The 14,796-nt window shown below is 42.2% G+C and overlaps 1 protein-coding gene and 1 pseudogene across 1 annotated transcript in view; both read left to right on the top strand.

Moving 5' to 3' along the window:
- The window catches only part of CEP89 (centrosomal protein 89), a 74,371-nt gene extending 67,016 nt beyond the window's left edge, over positions 1-7,355 (top strand). The window contains exons 18-19 of the mRNA XM_006926779.3: positions 2,836-3,005; positions 6,992-7,355. Of these exons, the coding sequence (XP_006926841.1) occupies positions 2,836-3,005; positions 6,992-7,232 (411 nt within the window). The 3' untranslated portion in view covers positions 7,233-7,355. The remainder of the gene's footprint in view (positions 1-2,835; positions 3,006-6,991) is intronic.
- A 4,736-nt stretch (positions 7,356-12,091) lies between these two features.
- LOC102894462 lies at positions 12,092-14,377 on the top strand (annotated as a pseudogene).
- The last annotated feature ends 419 nt before the right edge of the window (positions 14,378-14,796 follow it).

Below are 14,796 nucleotides of genomic sequence, written 5' to 3'. Positions count from 1 at the left end.
TCATCCCTTCACTTTTAGTCTGTATGTGTCTTTCGAACCGAAGTGAGTATCTTGTAGAAAGCATATAAATGAGTCTTGCTTGTTTATCTATTCTGCCATTCCGTGTCTTTTGGTTGAAGCATATTGTCCATTTACATTTAAAGTAATTATTGATAGGTATGTAGTTATTGCCATTTTGCTGGTTTTGGTTGCTTTGTTCTTCTCTATTCCTTTCTTCTCTTGATCTCTTTTCTTTTGATTTGCTGGTTTTCATTTGTGTTTTGATTGGGTTCCTTTCTCTTTATTTTTTGTGTATTTTTTGTAGGTTTTTGGGTTTTGGTTACTGTGAGGTTCGTATATATCCATCTATATCTATAGCAGTCTATTTTAAGCTGATATGTGTGAAAATTCAAATACATTCTAAAAACACTATACTCTATATTTTGAACATTATGTTTTTTATCTTTCTATTTTATGTACCCCCTATTTATTGCAGTTATAGTTAATTTTGCTACTTTTGTCTTTCAACCTTCATATTAGCTTTTCTTGATTCACTGTGATTATTATATATTTGCCTTTATTGGTGAGATTTTTTTTTCCTTCTAGTATTTTCTCATTTCTGGTTAGAGCCTTTTATTTTGTGCCTCAAGAAGATCCTTTAACACTTTTTGTAAAGTTAGATTAGTGGTGGTGAACTCCTCTAATTTTTGCTTTTCTGAGAAACTCTTTATCTCTCCTTCAATTCTGAATGATAACCTTGCCAGATATAATATTCTAGAATATAGGTTTTTTTTTTTTTCTTTTAGCATTGTAAATATTTCCTGCCTCTCCCTTCTGGCCTATAAAGTTGCTTCTGAGAAATCAGTAGATAACCTCATGGGGTTTCCCTTATTGTGACTTGTTTCCTTGTTGTTGTCTTGCCTTTATCCTTAACTTTTGCTGTTTCAATTACAGTATGTCTTGGTGTGGGTCTCTTTGGGTTCATTTTTTTTGGAACTTTGCGCTTTCTGGCCTGGATGTCTGTTTCCTTCTCCAGATTAAGAAAGTTTTCAGCCATTATTTATTCAAATGTACTTTTTGCCCTTTTTACTCACTCTTCTCTCTCTGAAATCCCTATGATGCAGATGTTAGAGCACTTAATATTATCCCAGATGTTAGAGCATTTAATATTATCCCAGATGTTAGAGCACTTAATACTATCCTCATTTTTTAAGTCTTTTTTCATTCTGCTGTTCTGATTGAGCAATTTCCACTATTCTGTCTTCCAGGTTGCTAATCTATTCTTCTATATTAACTAATCTACTTTCAGTTCTTTCTAATTTTTATTCATTTCAGTTATTGTTTTCATCTGTGGTTGATTCTTTATTACATTTTCTAAACGAAGTGCTCTCTGAGTTCCTTTATTCTACTCTCAAGTTTGTTGAGCATCCATTCAACTGTTTCTTTGAATTCTTTATCAGGCAAATGAGTTCTGTCCATTTCATTAGAGTTTTTCTCTGGGGGTTTTTCTTATTCCTTCATTTGGGGCATATACTTCTGTCTCACCATTTTGTTTGGCTTTCTCTGTTTGTTCCTATGGTTTAACCGAAACAGATATGTCTCCCAGTCTGTGTGCCAGACGTTTTTGGTAGGCCAGTTGTAGTCAGGAAGGCACATGGCATACCTGATAAGCTGCTTGGCCAGAAGGAGTGGGTTCTAGGCAGGCCAGCCTGGTTCGTATGTGCTTCCTTGCCCTTTTGCTCCAGCAGGGCTGCCCTGTACGCATCCAGAGCACCCTGTTGTTTTAATCTTCTGTTGCCTGAACCAAGTCTGGATAGGGCAGCCCCACGTGCACGTGCAGGAGTACCCCACTATCTCTGCACCCTTTCTCGATGGGATAGCCTGGCATGCGGATTACTATAGCATTTTGCTAGTTCTTCACTCTCTCTGATCAGAGGTCTCACATGCACATGAAGCCCAGTAGGTGCATACAGCAGCAGCATCCTGATGCACCCGCTAGATCAATGTCCATGTGGAGGGACCCCATTTGTGCACACTGCGGTGTTCTCCTGTTCCTGCTGGATCTAGTTCCAAGAGGGATGGCTGGGTACATGCTACAGTGGCCCTGCAGTTCATCCAGAGAACTGGATAGGAGCTCCTGCCTGCTGTTCAGGTGCAGAGGAAATATAAGTAATGGCGCTCACCAGTTCCTTTGGTCCTGGAGAATTGTCTTAGCTCCGAAGGAGCCCTCACAGTTCCCCAGCCTTCTTTCTACAGTCCTTCTTGTTTGTTGTGCAGAAGCTGCCCAATTGGCTCTCAGTTTTCTCTCAGGAAGAATTGCTTTAAATATAGATGTAAATTCAGTGTGTTCTTCAGAGGGGGCAAGCTCAGAGTTTTATGCTGCCATCTTAGATCCACTTCAAGAATATCATAATTTCTCAAGAGAATTGAATCTGTATGAACTATAAATCAGAATCTATGTGACAACAGTTTTAGAAAGGCTCAGAGGGGAATTCATAACCTTAAACACTATACAATAAAAATGTACATAGGAAAATGAATGAATTAGTGTTTTATGTCAGTCACTTCTTTACTAACAGAAGAGTATGACAGATCTTGCCAGGTCCTTCTATTTTAATTTTATTTATAATATATAAAAAACGAGACATGATACAAATTAAATTTGGTTTTATTGTACTTGAAATTCTTTTATTACTTTATGTGACTTTTATAATCCAGACATGCCTTCCCAGATCAGACCTATCCAGGGATAACTCTGACAGCCCAAGGAATTGGGTAGGGAATGCATCCAGGAAGCCATTGACCTAGGCAACAAGCAGCATCCCCTCACTCACAGAGTACCTTCTCCTCCTCCAGGGGTACAAGAAGCAGTCAGCACTGAAGCTGGGTAACATTAGTCACCGTCTGGCAGAGCAGCAGGAGGACTTTGCTAACAAGACAGCTCAGTACCAGCAGGAGATGAGGCACCTCCATCAGATGCTGCAGGACAAGCAGGATGTCCTGGACGAGGCACTGCAGCAGAAAAGGTAGAGCTGCCCCAGCATCATATCGTCTCTTTGTTTTTTGAATGTTTGCTAGGATTTTCTGGATCTGTTTTCTTTGTTCGATTGCTTATTTTTGCTTTTGTATTGTAGTTTTATCTGTATTTAGCATTGGTCTTAATTTTTATTTTCTCAATCATTTTCTTTTTAAATTTTTCCCCAAGCAGTTATGGTGAGAACATTTAAGATCTATTCTCTTAGCCACCTTCTAGTACACAATACAGTATTGTTATCCATAGTCACCATACTGTACATAACATCCCAGCTCGGATGTGATTTTCTTCAAGTTATAGTAGGGTCCATGTATTCGATGCCATATGGAATGCAGTCATCCATTTTGTTTTTCATCAACCAGGTGCTTCTTAATGCCAGGCAAAATGAAGTCATATCTAACATGGTTTCTGTAGTCACAGAAGTTCTTACCACTGTGAAGAGTCATTTTGTAAAAAGTTGGGCTAATACTAAGTTTCTTGCCAGATAGGAAGTTTAGAATTGCATTAATAGAATGGAACTTTTTTTTTAGATTTCTCCCCATTCCACCTTTTGCCCTTGGTTTGAAAGTTATATGTTCTATTTCTGTTTTTTTTTTAGTGGTTACCCTTGAAATTTCACCATGGATATTTAACATTAAAAATATAAATTTAATCAGCATCTCTATATTTCTGCCCCAAATGTATGATCTAATGCTTTAATCTAATTATTCCTCCCTCAGTTTATATGTTTTATTGTCTAGTGTCATTAGATATAGAAGTATATGGAAGTGAAAAACAAAGATCTATTTTATGTCATTATTTTTAACACCCCCAAATTAAATGTTACTAGTTTTATATAGTTGTTTATTTTGATTTACCCGCAGTTTGCCAATTTCTTTTTTTACTAGTTGTTAAAAACAAGACAACAGGCCCAAAATGGAATATTTATGCTAATCAGACTGAGATTTAATTTACAATTTTGACTCTCCCAGAAATGGAATCTTAAACCAGTCAATCAGGACTCACCTGATCTGCACTAGTTTGGTAATCTGTCTGATAGACCCCTGCCATCCCCTAAAAGAGTAACCTGGTGATAACCAGCCTACTATTTTTGCCTCATATAACTTTCTTGTTCCTACTTCTTTTGCCCATAAAAGCCTTTCGTTTTATACAGCTTCTTGGAGCTCCTTTTTATCTGCTAGATTGGATGCTGCCAGATTCAAATTGATTTTCGCTCAAAAAACTCAAAAGTTTAATATTCCTGCTTATCTTTTAACATATTCTTTCTTGCATCTCAGACATTATTTCTCAGATTAGTTTCCTTCTTCCTAAAGTACATTCTTTAGACATTTCTTTAGTGAGAGTAAGCTTTCCTAGTTTTTGTGTATCTGAAAACATCTGCATTTTGTCCTCATTCTTGTAAGATGTTTTTGCTGGGTACAGAATTCTACCTTGACAGGCTTTTTCTCAGCATATTCCATTGTCTTCTCTGTTTCACTGTTACTGTTAGATGTCTTCATCTGTCTTTTCCCTTGCCTCTTAAGATCTATATCTAGTATTCTACAGTTTCATTGTTATGTGTTTAACTGAATTTTTTACTCATCTACTTTGTATAAGTTATATCTCTGGTTTTGTGTCTTTCATTCGTCTAAAAAAATCTCAGTCATCTCTTAAAATAAGTCATTTCCTATTCTTTCTAAATTCTCTTACAGAGAATACAGATTAAATGTATGTTAGACCTTCTTATTAAATCTTTCATGTGCCTTACTTTTTAAATCTTCCCTCTCCTTGTTTTTCTGGTCTACATTCTATATAATTTCTTCTGTTCAATATTCCTGTTTACTAATTCTCTCTTCAGTTACGTTAATGTACTATTTAACCAGCCACTAAGATTTTTTTTTAATAACTGTATATTTCATTTTAAGAACTTCTGTTTGGTTCTTTTTAAACTCTACCTAATCATTTCTAAAATAAATTCTTGTTCTTTGCTTATTTTTAATAATAATTAAAATTCTTTTATCATTTCATTCATACTTATTTTATATTCTATCTATGACTAAATGATGAAATCACATATGGTTGAATTTATTCTGTGGAATCCTTAGGGTCCAGATTGGGGATCTCGATCTCAGAGATATGCATTTGCTTCTCTTTGGTTCCAGAGAATATTTCTAACCTGGAGCCACTTTAATTTTATTAATAATTTTTAAAAATAGACTATAATAATACTTTCTTTAAAAATAAAAAAGGACATTTAAAATAATGCCATTGTTACATTTCTAATATATATCTTATTAATATCATATATTTTTCCGAACTGCATTTTGGGTGACTTTCTCTGCTCAATATTCCAGTTTACTAATCCTCTCTTCAGCTGGGTTCAATGTACTGTTTAACCCATCTATTGTATTTTTGCCTGATTGTTTCAAAAATGGCTTTGTACTCTTGGTTCATTCTAGTCAGCATCTGGGGATGCCCAATCATGTAGAACAATGTAGATTTCAACTCCAGATGATTTTGAGAACAGGCAACTCCTAGCCTCTCAGAGCAGTTTTCTTTTGAAGACTGGCAGATTTTCCACTCAACCATTCTTTATGTGCCTCCACTTCTCTGCCTAATTCTGGAATACATAGTTCAGAGTGTATCTAGGAAGAAGAGAAGAAATAGGGATATGAGAGAGTTTGGGGTTTTCTGTCACACCTAGTTTGTATGGGCCCAAGACCTAATCTCCATTTTAAAAAAATTTGGGTTTCTGTTATGAGATTTTGTCTTCAAAACAATACCAACATTTTGTTTATCTAACTCTGTGGTTTCAGTTCAATCTTCATTTTTTTTCTGTCCTTAGAGATTCCTTATTCTTTGAGTTTAGCCATACATTTATCATAATTGCTGTAATTTATCAAATACCTAGGTGTTTTTGTGCTAGAAATTTGTTTAGACATAGTTTAACTAAATAGTGCCCAACACTCAGCATCATGAGCCTTGGAAGGAAACAACAGTTCACAAGAAAAGTGAATACTGGACATGTGAGCATGTCACTGGCCTCCCTGAATCTGTGTTCTCTTTAAACAGTAGTGCTAAGTCCACCTGGTAATTCAGTTTCTAACATTTTCATAAACATCTGGCAGTGTCTTTGAAGGAGCTCACCTCCCCAACCCTGCACAAGGCCTGCTCCTCCTCCCACAATGAGGCTTGCTGTTCTCTCCCTCACACTCCTCCATGAGGCTCATCATCCTATGAGGTGGGGACTGGTATCCTGGTCTGTTCCCCCAGTAGCCCCGTGAGGACATGGATACTTTTGTCTGTTTCCTTATCACCCCATATGATGCCTGTCACAGAGTCGTTACTCAAAAAGAACTGCTTTGCTGTCTTTTCTTTCCCTCATTAGCCTTGGTTCCCTCTGAGAACATGAACTCACCCTCCTGGCACATGGTCTAGGCCAGTCTTCTCTGTGTCCTCGGATATGAGTCCCACTCCCCGACGATCTCCGTACCCCCTTACTAACTCTTCATGTCTGGGCCCATCAGTGGCTTTATGGATAGATGCCTGGGAAAAGTGCCTGAGCATTGACCAGTGCGGGCAAGCAGAAGGGTCACAGGAGAGGCCTGCAGGGCCCATGCCAAGTGGGTGCCCATGGCCAGGCCATTGTGTATAGGTCAACCACTGCAGTTATTGTATTTTATTCTTATACATGTTAATTCTATAGAGAAACAAAAGGATATATGCATCGATGCCAAAATAAATGAAAAGGCAGAACTTAGAGAGAAAGGGTAAGAAATTGTTTCTACCTGTGCCTTAGTATTTTTTTCCATTTCCAAGGCACCTTGGTGCTTCATTCATCACTGGGAATCTTCACCTCAGAACCTAAGCACAAAAGGCTCTGTTCGCTGATGTTAAGCACCCTTCCATTTGAGTTCTTTCTACTTTAGGATTGATAAGGGGTCTATAAATCTTTTTTAATTATGCTATTTTAAACTTTTGTTATTTTATTTCTCTCAGAGAGGTGGAAAGTGAGCTTGAAGTTGTTTGGGAGTCTACCTCCAAGGAAAACCAAAGAATTCGAGAACTTCTCCAAGCTACACTGGAGAGGAAAGGCATGTGGGACAACACCAGAACTTTCAAGGATCCCTGCCTCGATGGCGTCTCTCAGGGAGATGTGCTGGATGGCTGCATCTTCAGCTACTGTGACATGAAGCCCCCTCCCGCCACCTGCCAGAGTCTGCGGGAGCCCCCGGGCTAGGGCCCCTCAGCCTTAAAGGCCCACCTTCACCAGGATGGGAAGGGGCAGGCTCCCACCTAACACTGCAGTGTTTTTTCTCCTCAGGGCAAGGAAGAAATAAAACTGTCTCAGAAATTTAATCCATATTTTTACATTTCGCTTTATTTTAATAATGTGCTACTAGACTGTATTTTACCCAGTGCGTGGCTTCTGGCCACATTGCCACTGAGACGGGCTCTGTGAGATCTATTGCTCAGGTGAACAGGAGACCTGATGACCCGCCCCGTCTCTGGGATCCTAGAAAGCACCCGAGGGAATGGCCAGGCAGGGCCGAGCTCTCACCCTGTGTATTAGATGAGTTTAATTGGATGAGCCCATCAATGGAAGCACCAGTGATCATATCTGGGTGGTATTGTATAGTTCGGTAGAAAACAAAGTGCTGGTACTCATACACTGGTAAGTTTACAAAACCTGTTCTGCCCCCTGCCCAGCCCTTCTTTGTCTAGGGCCAAATTTTTCTAGGGCCACATGCCCTCCACCCGCTTTGAGAGCCTTCACTTTGAGCACCAAAGTGGGGGCCGTGGGTCTGCTCCACTCTGTGCCAGCCTCTCAGGACCATTCAGTGAGACTTCCTGATGGTTATGCCAGCTATCCAGGGCTGCTTTTCCCTGACATGCTGGAAGAACCCAGGGACATCAGGCTATAAAGGTCTCTAGCCAGTGGTACAAAAGAGTAGAATCCTGAACACATCCTTTTACAACACCCCTCCTAGCTAAGGCCTACGTTGTGTCAGGTGAGCACATAAGCCCTAACGTTGGTCCTTGGTCATGGCTAAAAGTGATGCACATACTCTGATTGCTAGATAGGAAGTGGAGATAGAAAGTCATAGTTCTTTTACATTTTATTAAACTTGTTCAGTTAAATCATTATCATTTTGCCAGGGGTAGAAAAACTCACCAATCACGCCATTTAAAACTATATATCTCACTGGGAAATGACTTAGCAAATAATTTTGATGTTATTTTGAGGAAATTTATGCCAACTGTTCGATAGATAGGTCATCCGTAGATAGGCTGAAAAGTGGCGGCAGCCCATAGCCTCTCACCTTCCAGACCTGTGCTCAGGGGCTGGCTCGTCTGTGGGAACACTGCCATTATCACACTACCTAGAGAACCACTTTTGTCGTCTGTGTCTTTTTCCTGCTTTCTATGAGAACATTTTACTCCTTGAGGCATGAACATTTTTACATTTCTGCTTTAAGTTTATCACACATTACAAAGGTACTTTGCAACTTCAGTGAACCCTGGCCTGCACAGCCAGGCAGGGGTGGGAGTCGTGTAGCATTTGTGCTCTGCCAGCCTCCTGCTGGTTGGCAAATGAGCTCAGAGTCCAGTAGCAAAGGAGAGCAAAGCATATAAGGCTGTGGAACAAGGCAGCCAAGAGGGAGAGACCAGACTGTTGGTATGCTTCATGGAGGAACTGGAATGCCCTCGGCCTTGCAGAGTGGACAGGAGCAGAGGAGGGGCTTTGGGCCTGGAAGTTGGGGTGAGCAGTGAGGCTAGACCGCGGAGAAGGGGGCACCTGTTCCTCTTCATCCTGCAGGTTTCCAATCAGCAGGAGCCAGTTCCATTCTTTCTTGGTCCTGGTAAGGCTTTCTATGGTTCTAGAAAGGTCCTCATCAGGTTGAAAGTAACCCAAAGCAAACAATTATATGACCCAGGAACTCAAGTGAGCCCAGCTGCCTTTGGCATAACTAAAAAGCAGCCCTGGGGAAGTCAGGACTGAGTGGAGAGAGCCGGGTGAGCACAAGAGTGAGTGTGAGATTGGCGTGCTAGCCGGTGAGAAGCCGTCCTCAGGTTTCCGTTTGACTTGCGCAGAGGGGAGGTGGGATCAGAAGTGAATCCTTTGCCTCTCGACCTCTGAGAAGAATGGGGGACACCACCCTTTTCCAACGGCTTCATTCTATAGAGAGCAGTGGGGTTATCCAAGGAGAAAAGTCTGAGTTCTACTGATTGTTATTTATTCAGATATATGTTAGATACTTATCTCTGGAACTGTTGAGAGCAGTAGTGGTGAGAAGGCAGGCGCAACGGCAGCCTGTGAGTGCTCAGAAGGAAATAGCTGGGACAGGACCCCAGGGCCGTGCGTTTCCAGAGCAAGCAAGGCCTCGGTGCAGTTACCGGAAAACTGTGTATATTAAGAGCCTGTGGGTACGTGAACCTACCATTTCAACTATAAATTTCATGAAATCTAGATACTGATCATTTCTGATGAAAATCTAGCACCTGAATCGAGATATACATGCCAGATTTTGAAGACTTGCTATGAAAATAAAGAACGTAAAATATATCCCTAATAATTTTTATGGTGGTTATGTGTTGAGACAACATTTTGTGTCTAATAGGTTAAAGAAATAATAGAAAATTGATTTCACCTGGTTTGGTTTTTTTACTTTTACCTGGCCGCCAGGTAAATTTAAATTACACATGTACGTGTATGTTACGTTACCACTGAGTTGGCTCTGACGCCTGACAACCTATGAATGAATGATGTCCACAGTGTTTCATCCTCAGCAGCTCCGTTCGGCTCCTGTAGACTCATGCCAGTGGCTTATTTTACAGTGAGTCCATCTTGCACTTAGTCTTCCTCTTGGCCCGCTGCCTTCTTTTTGTCCCAGTATTGTCTTTCCTGAGAATGCTGCCTTCTCGTGATGTGCCTGCCCTAAGCAGGACGGTTTCAGTTTTATCATTTTTGCCTCCAGCGACGTTTGGGCTCAATTTGCTCTAGGACCCAGTCGTTCATCTTTCTGGCAACCCAAGGGGTACCCGTAGAGCTCTCCATATTTCAAATGAATCAACTTTTTTCCTATCGGCCTTCTTCACTGTCCAACTTTCACATCCATACATGGTAATTGGGAACACGAGGCTGCGGGTGATCTTGTCCTTGGTCTCTAATGACACATGTCTGCTCCTAGTGATTGTTCCTACGTCTTCTATTGCTGCCCTTCCGAATCTCAGCCTTCTCAATTTCTTGGCTGCATTTGAATTGATGACAACCATGATAAGCAAAATCTAGCTCACATTATATTTCTCTTGGACAGCACTGTATAGACCTAAATGTAAAAAACAAAACTAAGATTCTGGAAGATAATTTATAACTTTGGGTCAGGGAAGGCTTTCTTAAATAAGACACAAAAAGCCCTAACCACAGAGGAAAATAATACATTTGACTACATCAAAATTAAGAACTCTTCTAAAACAAAACAAAGGTACTGAACTTATGGGCCTTGGTCTTGGAGAGGATTTTATGAATTGAACCTCAAAGTCAAGGGAAGTAAAAGCAAAAATAAATGAATGGAACTACATCAAACTAAAAAGCACAGCAAAAGAAACCATCAACAAAACAAAGAGGCAACCAGGCAACCGACCAAATGTCCTCGAGGCAAGAAGGAGAGCATATGTAGAATGAACCACACAAATCAACAGGAATCGTTCCCATTTCAACCAACACGGTGGGTCTCAACAGAACACAGTATGATCCCAACTATATAATGTTCAAAACCATGCAAACATCAGCAATAACTATGTTCTCCAGGGATGTAGATGCGTGTGGTGAAACCGCAGAGAAAAGCAAGTTCATCACAAACTGGAAATGCAGCTCCTGGTTACTCAGAAGGCATGCGAGTGGCTGCCTCTTTGAGCTCAGCGGTCAGTGCGTTGGCATTTAGTGTTTTTAAAACATTCATAGACATCGGATGACTTTTGTACACTTAAAAGAATAAGTTGAAATTTGCACAATAAAAATTCCAGTAAAATTTTGAAAAAGGAAATGGCACATGAGATTGCAAAGCAAAGGCAAATTTTGAAGTGTTGCTGTCTGGCGTTGGGGAGAAGTGGGCCGTCACTGAGGAGTCTGTGTGGTCAGGGGAGGCTTGTGGGAGATTCATGTTTATGAATAAAAATGAAAGAGCAGCATGGGCGATGGCAGGAATAGAACTCCTGGGAAGACAGGAGTAAAGCAGACCTTGGGGCGGACTGTGGGCCCAGGAGAGAGGGTGGATGCTTCCAGGTGAATAGATGAAGGCCGTGTTTTCCACATTCTCTGCTCATATAAAGCTGCCTGCCAATCAGGTATGGGAGGAAGGAGGAAGGCTGTAGAAGGTGTGAGGACCGCAAAAGCACTTCACTGAGGACACAGGACTGCCCTCCCTACTCAGTCCAGCTGTGCTGCTCTCCAGTGAAAGTGCCCGAGGTGGGGCTTTGCAGACAGGTACAGTGTGGGAGCGGTGGGGATCGGGCAAGGATGTGACTAACAAAAGCTACAGGCGGAAGTGGAGACAGGCATGAAACCGTTGCCCCTAGAATTTCCCTGCCTTCTCCCTTCTTCTAGCTATTGCTTCTGGAATTACTTCCACTTAAAATAAGCTTGTCCATTTAGTCCCCTCAGCCTTCCATCAAGCCCTGGACCATTCCGGGAACCCCAGCTGCCCGAATTCTGGGGGCAAGATGGGGTACGGGGCTCTGTTTTCGTTCTCGCCTCTCTCAGGCCTTCCATGGAGCCTGGGGACACTGGGATAGATTTTCTGGAGAAAAAACTGGCTGTCTGCAGAAGAAAAGAGTTCAGGGCTAGTGCCCTGCTCCGCGGTGTCAGGGCAGAGACAGGACTGTGATCCAGCCCCATTTTTACCCTACCCCACTCCTCTTCAAGGGCTGGGGCACCAATAGTTCTGCAAGAGACTCTGCCCACTCCATGGACCCACAGCCTGGCCAAGACAACCATCCTTCTCCATCTCCTGTCCACCCTGAAAAGTGGGTGGACATTTCTCACTATGCACAGGACCACTGTTCAGTGGGCCTTCCAGGGGTGTGGCGAGGAGACACATGTTCACCCCAGGTCAGCAGGACAGCCCACTGGAGGCCAGTCTTCCGTGGAGGGAGTCCAACCTTCTGGTGTGTGTGCTCCTGTGTCACAGGGATGAACCCAGCCTCACTCCTGGGTGTAGACATCTGTTGGACAACAAGAAGACGTCCCTGGTGGGGGCCCTGGAGAGCACACATTCGGCAGGGAAGGCTGACACGAAGAATCCACTGAGCATGTTAGAACAAGTGCTGGGAGGAGAAAGGCGAGAAGCTTATCGTGAGGAATAAGTGCGTCAGTAGGCATAAGGTGATAAGAACCACAGAAAACTCTTCTGTCAATTCAAGCAAAAATGTTTTAGGTCCTCTCTCCCTCTCCCAAGATGGTGGCCTCAGCGAAAAAAAAAAAAAAGGAAAGAAAAAGAAGGGGAAGACTATCTTTCTAACAGACTTTTGGGCTGAGGATAGAAGGACTGGTGGAGGAAGCACCTCTCCAAACCAGTCAGCCGGGCTGATGAAACAGATGACCTGGAAGGAGATGTTCCAACCACCTGACACAATAATGATGATGATATGTACAGGGCACCTCCAGTTGACTGTTCCGTCTTGCCCACTTCTTCACAGGCTGCTCAGAAACCCAATATTGACAGGAGACATCTTCCCAAATTGCCACCCTACTATGCCTTTCTAAGGAACCTGCTCTATGATGTGACAGACTCCATTAAGAAATTCTTTAGAAGATTAAATATCAGTGCAGTGCATTTACCATGTGAACCTTGAAATATGGAGAAGCTGAAAGGTGCTGGATATGCTGAGTTTAAGGACCTGAATTCTTTGTTCGGTGCCCTGAGCCTCAGTGAAGAGTCTCCGGGTAAGAGGAGAATTCAAGTGGACATTGCTGATCAAGCACAGGATACAGACAGGGTTGATCATTCTTTTGACTGAGATAGAAATTGGAATTCTGACAAAACAAATACAGACTAGAGAGCCAGTCCTACCATAGACAGCTTTGACGAATACCCACCTAGAAGAGGTGATGATAGCTTTGGAGACAAGTATCAAGATCATCGTGATTCAGACTGATACCATGATGGGTATCGGGACAGTGATGAGTATACCGACTGTTATCGTGATGCCCTGAGCTGTGATATGAATCAATACGGGGGCCAGGATCGCTATGATGACAGAGGCAGCAGAGACTACAATAGAGGCTTTGACTCCAGGATAAGCAGCAGCAGGAGAACATTTGGGAGTGGATACCATAGGGATTATGACTACAGAGGAGGCGGGGACTGCTTTGAAGACAGATATGACAGATGCGATAATTGATCAGGAGCTCCAGAGTGATTACTCTTGGGATGATTATAGACATGATGATAGAGGTCCCCCACCAAAGACGAAAACTGAATCTAAAGCCTCAGATCACTCCAAGGATTCTTCTGCCAGCACCTCCCAGTCCAGTCAAGCAGCCTCTACCTTTGGAGGTGCAAAGCCCGCTGCCACAGCTGCTAGAGAAGGGAAAGTATAGGAGCAGCTACAAAGGAACAGGAGAAATTGCAGTGTCAGCTGGATAAGCCAAAGCTAGAACAACAGTCTCAGGAGAGACACTCAAGCTGGTTAAGTGAAGAAACTCAGGAACAGAAGCAGCCAAAGACAGGAAGTGAGTTATCACAGACTGGGACCTCAGCCACATCTGGCAGAAATGCTCACAGGAGAAAGAGTAAGGCATCTCTAGAAAATGAAACATTCAATAAGGGGGAAGACTCACTTTCCAACGTCTAAACCTCCCAAACTTGAACAGTCTCTGAATGTAATGCCAGCCCCTCCACCCAAGGAGAATGCTTGGGTGAAGCAAAATTCTAACTTTCCTGCTTCACCTCAGAGCTAAGACAGAGCAGCAATCCCCTACAAATGGGGGGAGAAAGCTGTTCCGGCCCCGCCAGCAAGGAAAACAGATGAAAATAAAGTGGATGAAAAGAAAGCCATGGTCCAAGAGATGAGGGGAACACAGGTCACTGGAAAGAGTCGGATAGTAAAGAAGGCAAAAAGGATCAAGACTACTGATCTGCACCTGAGCCAAAGAAACTTGGAAAAAATCCAGCCTCCAAGTTCAGTTCTGCAAGCAAGTATGCTGCTCTCATCACTGATGCTGAAGATGAAAAGGAGGGAGAACGTATATCGAATAGACCTCTACATCCTGTGCTTTCTCTGAGTCTCTCTCCACTCTGGAACATTCAAGAGCAAATCAAACCTCTATCCAGACAAGACAAAATAAAACTCACCATCTCCTGGAGACTTTTTATAACTTAAAAAAATAAAAACTATGTGAAATAAAATTATTTGCATGATATTGCAGCCTTTAAAGTATTGAACTAACTGGAGAAAGGTAGCCAGAGAAAAAGAGACGTATTTTAACAGAAAAGTCGTGGTGCGTTTTTATGACACCTGCAGTTGCCAGTGTGATTAGTGACTACGGGCCTCTATTTCGCAAAATGGTAATGGCAGTGATGCGATGTCTGGAATCTGATCGGGCAGTAGGGCAGGTATGAGGGGAAGTGTGAGGTTTCTACCTTTAAGTCTTGTTATTCTAATGTGGTGTATGTGAATTCTCAAACATCTGAATGAAATCTCCATCCTTGGAGAGGTAGGTTTAGTCTCTGAAACTGTATTTGTCTCCAGGAGGCTGCCGGCCCCTCCTCTTATTACTTCGGAGCTACTGAGCCAGACCG

Source organism: Pteropus alecto, unplaced genomic scaffold (genome assembly GCF_000325575.1).
Source record: "Pteropus alecto unplaced genomic scaffold, ASM32557v1 scaffold7, whole genome shotgun sequence".
Taxonomy (NCBI): domain Eukaryota; kingdom Metazoa; phylum Chordata; class Mammalia; order Chiroptera; family Pteropodidae; genus Pteropus; species Pteropus alecto.
The sequence above is the reverse complement of the archived record's forward strand: the minus strand, read 5'-3'. Positions and strand labels throughout refer to the sequence as shown.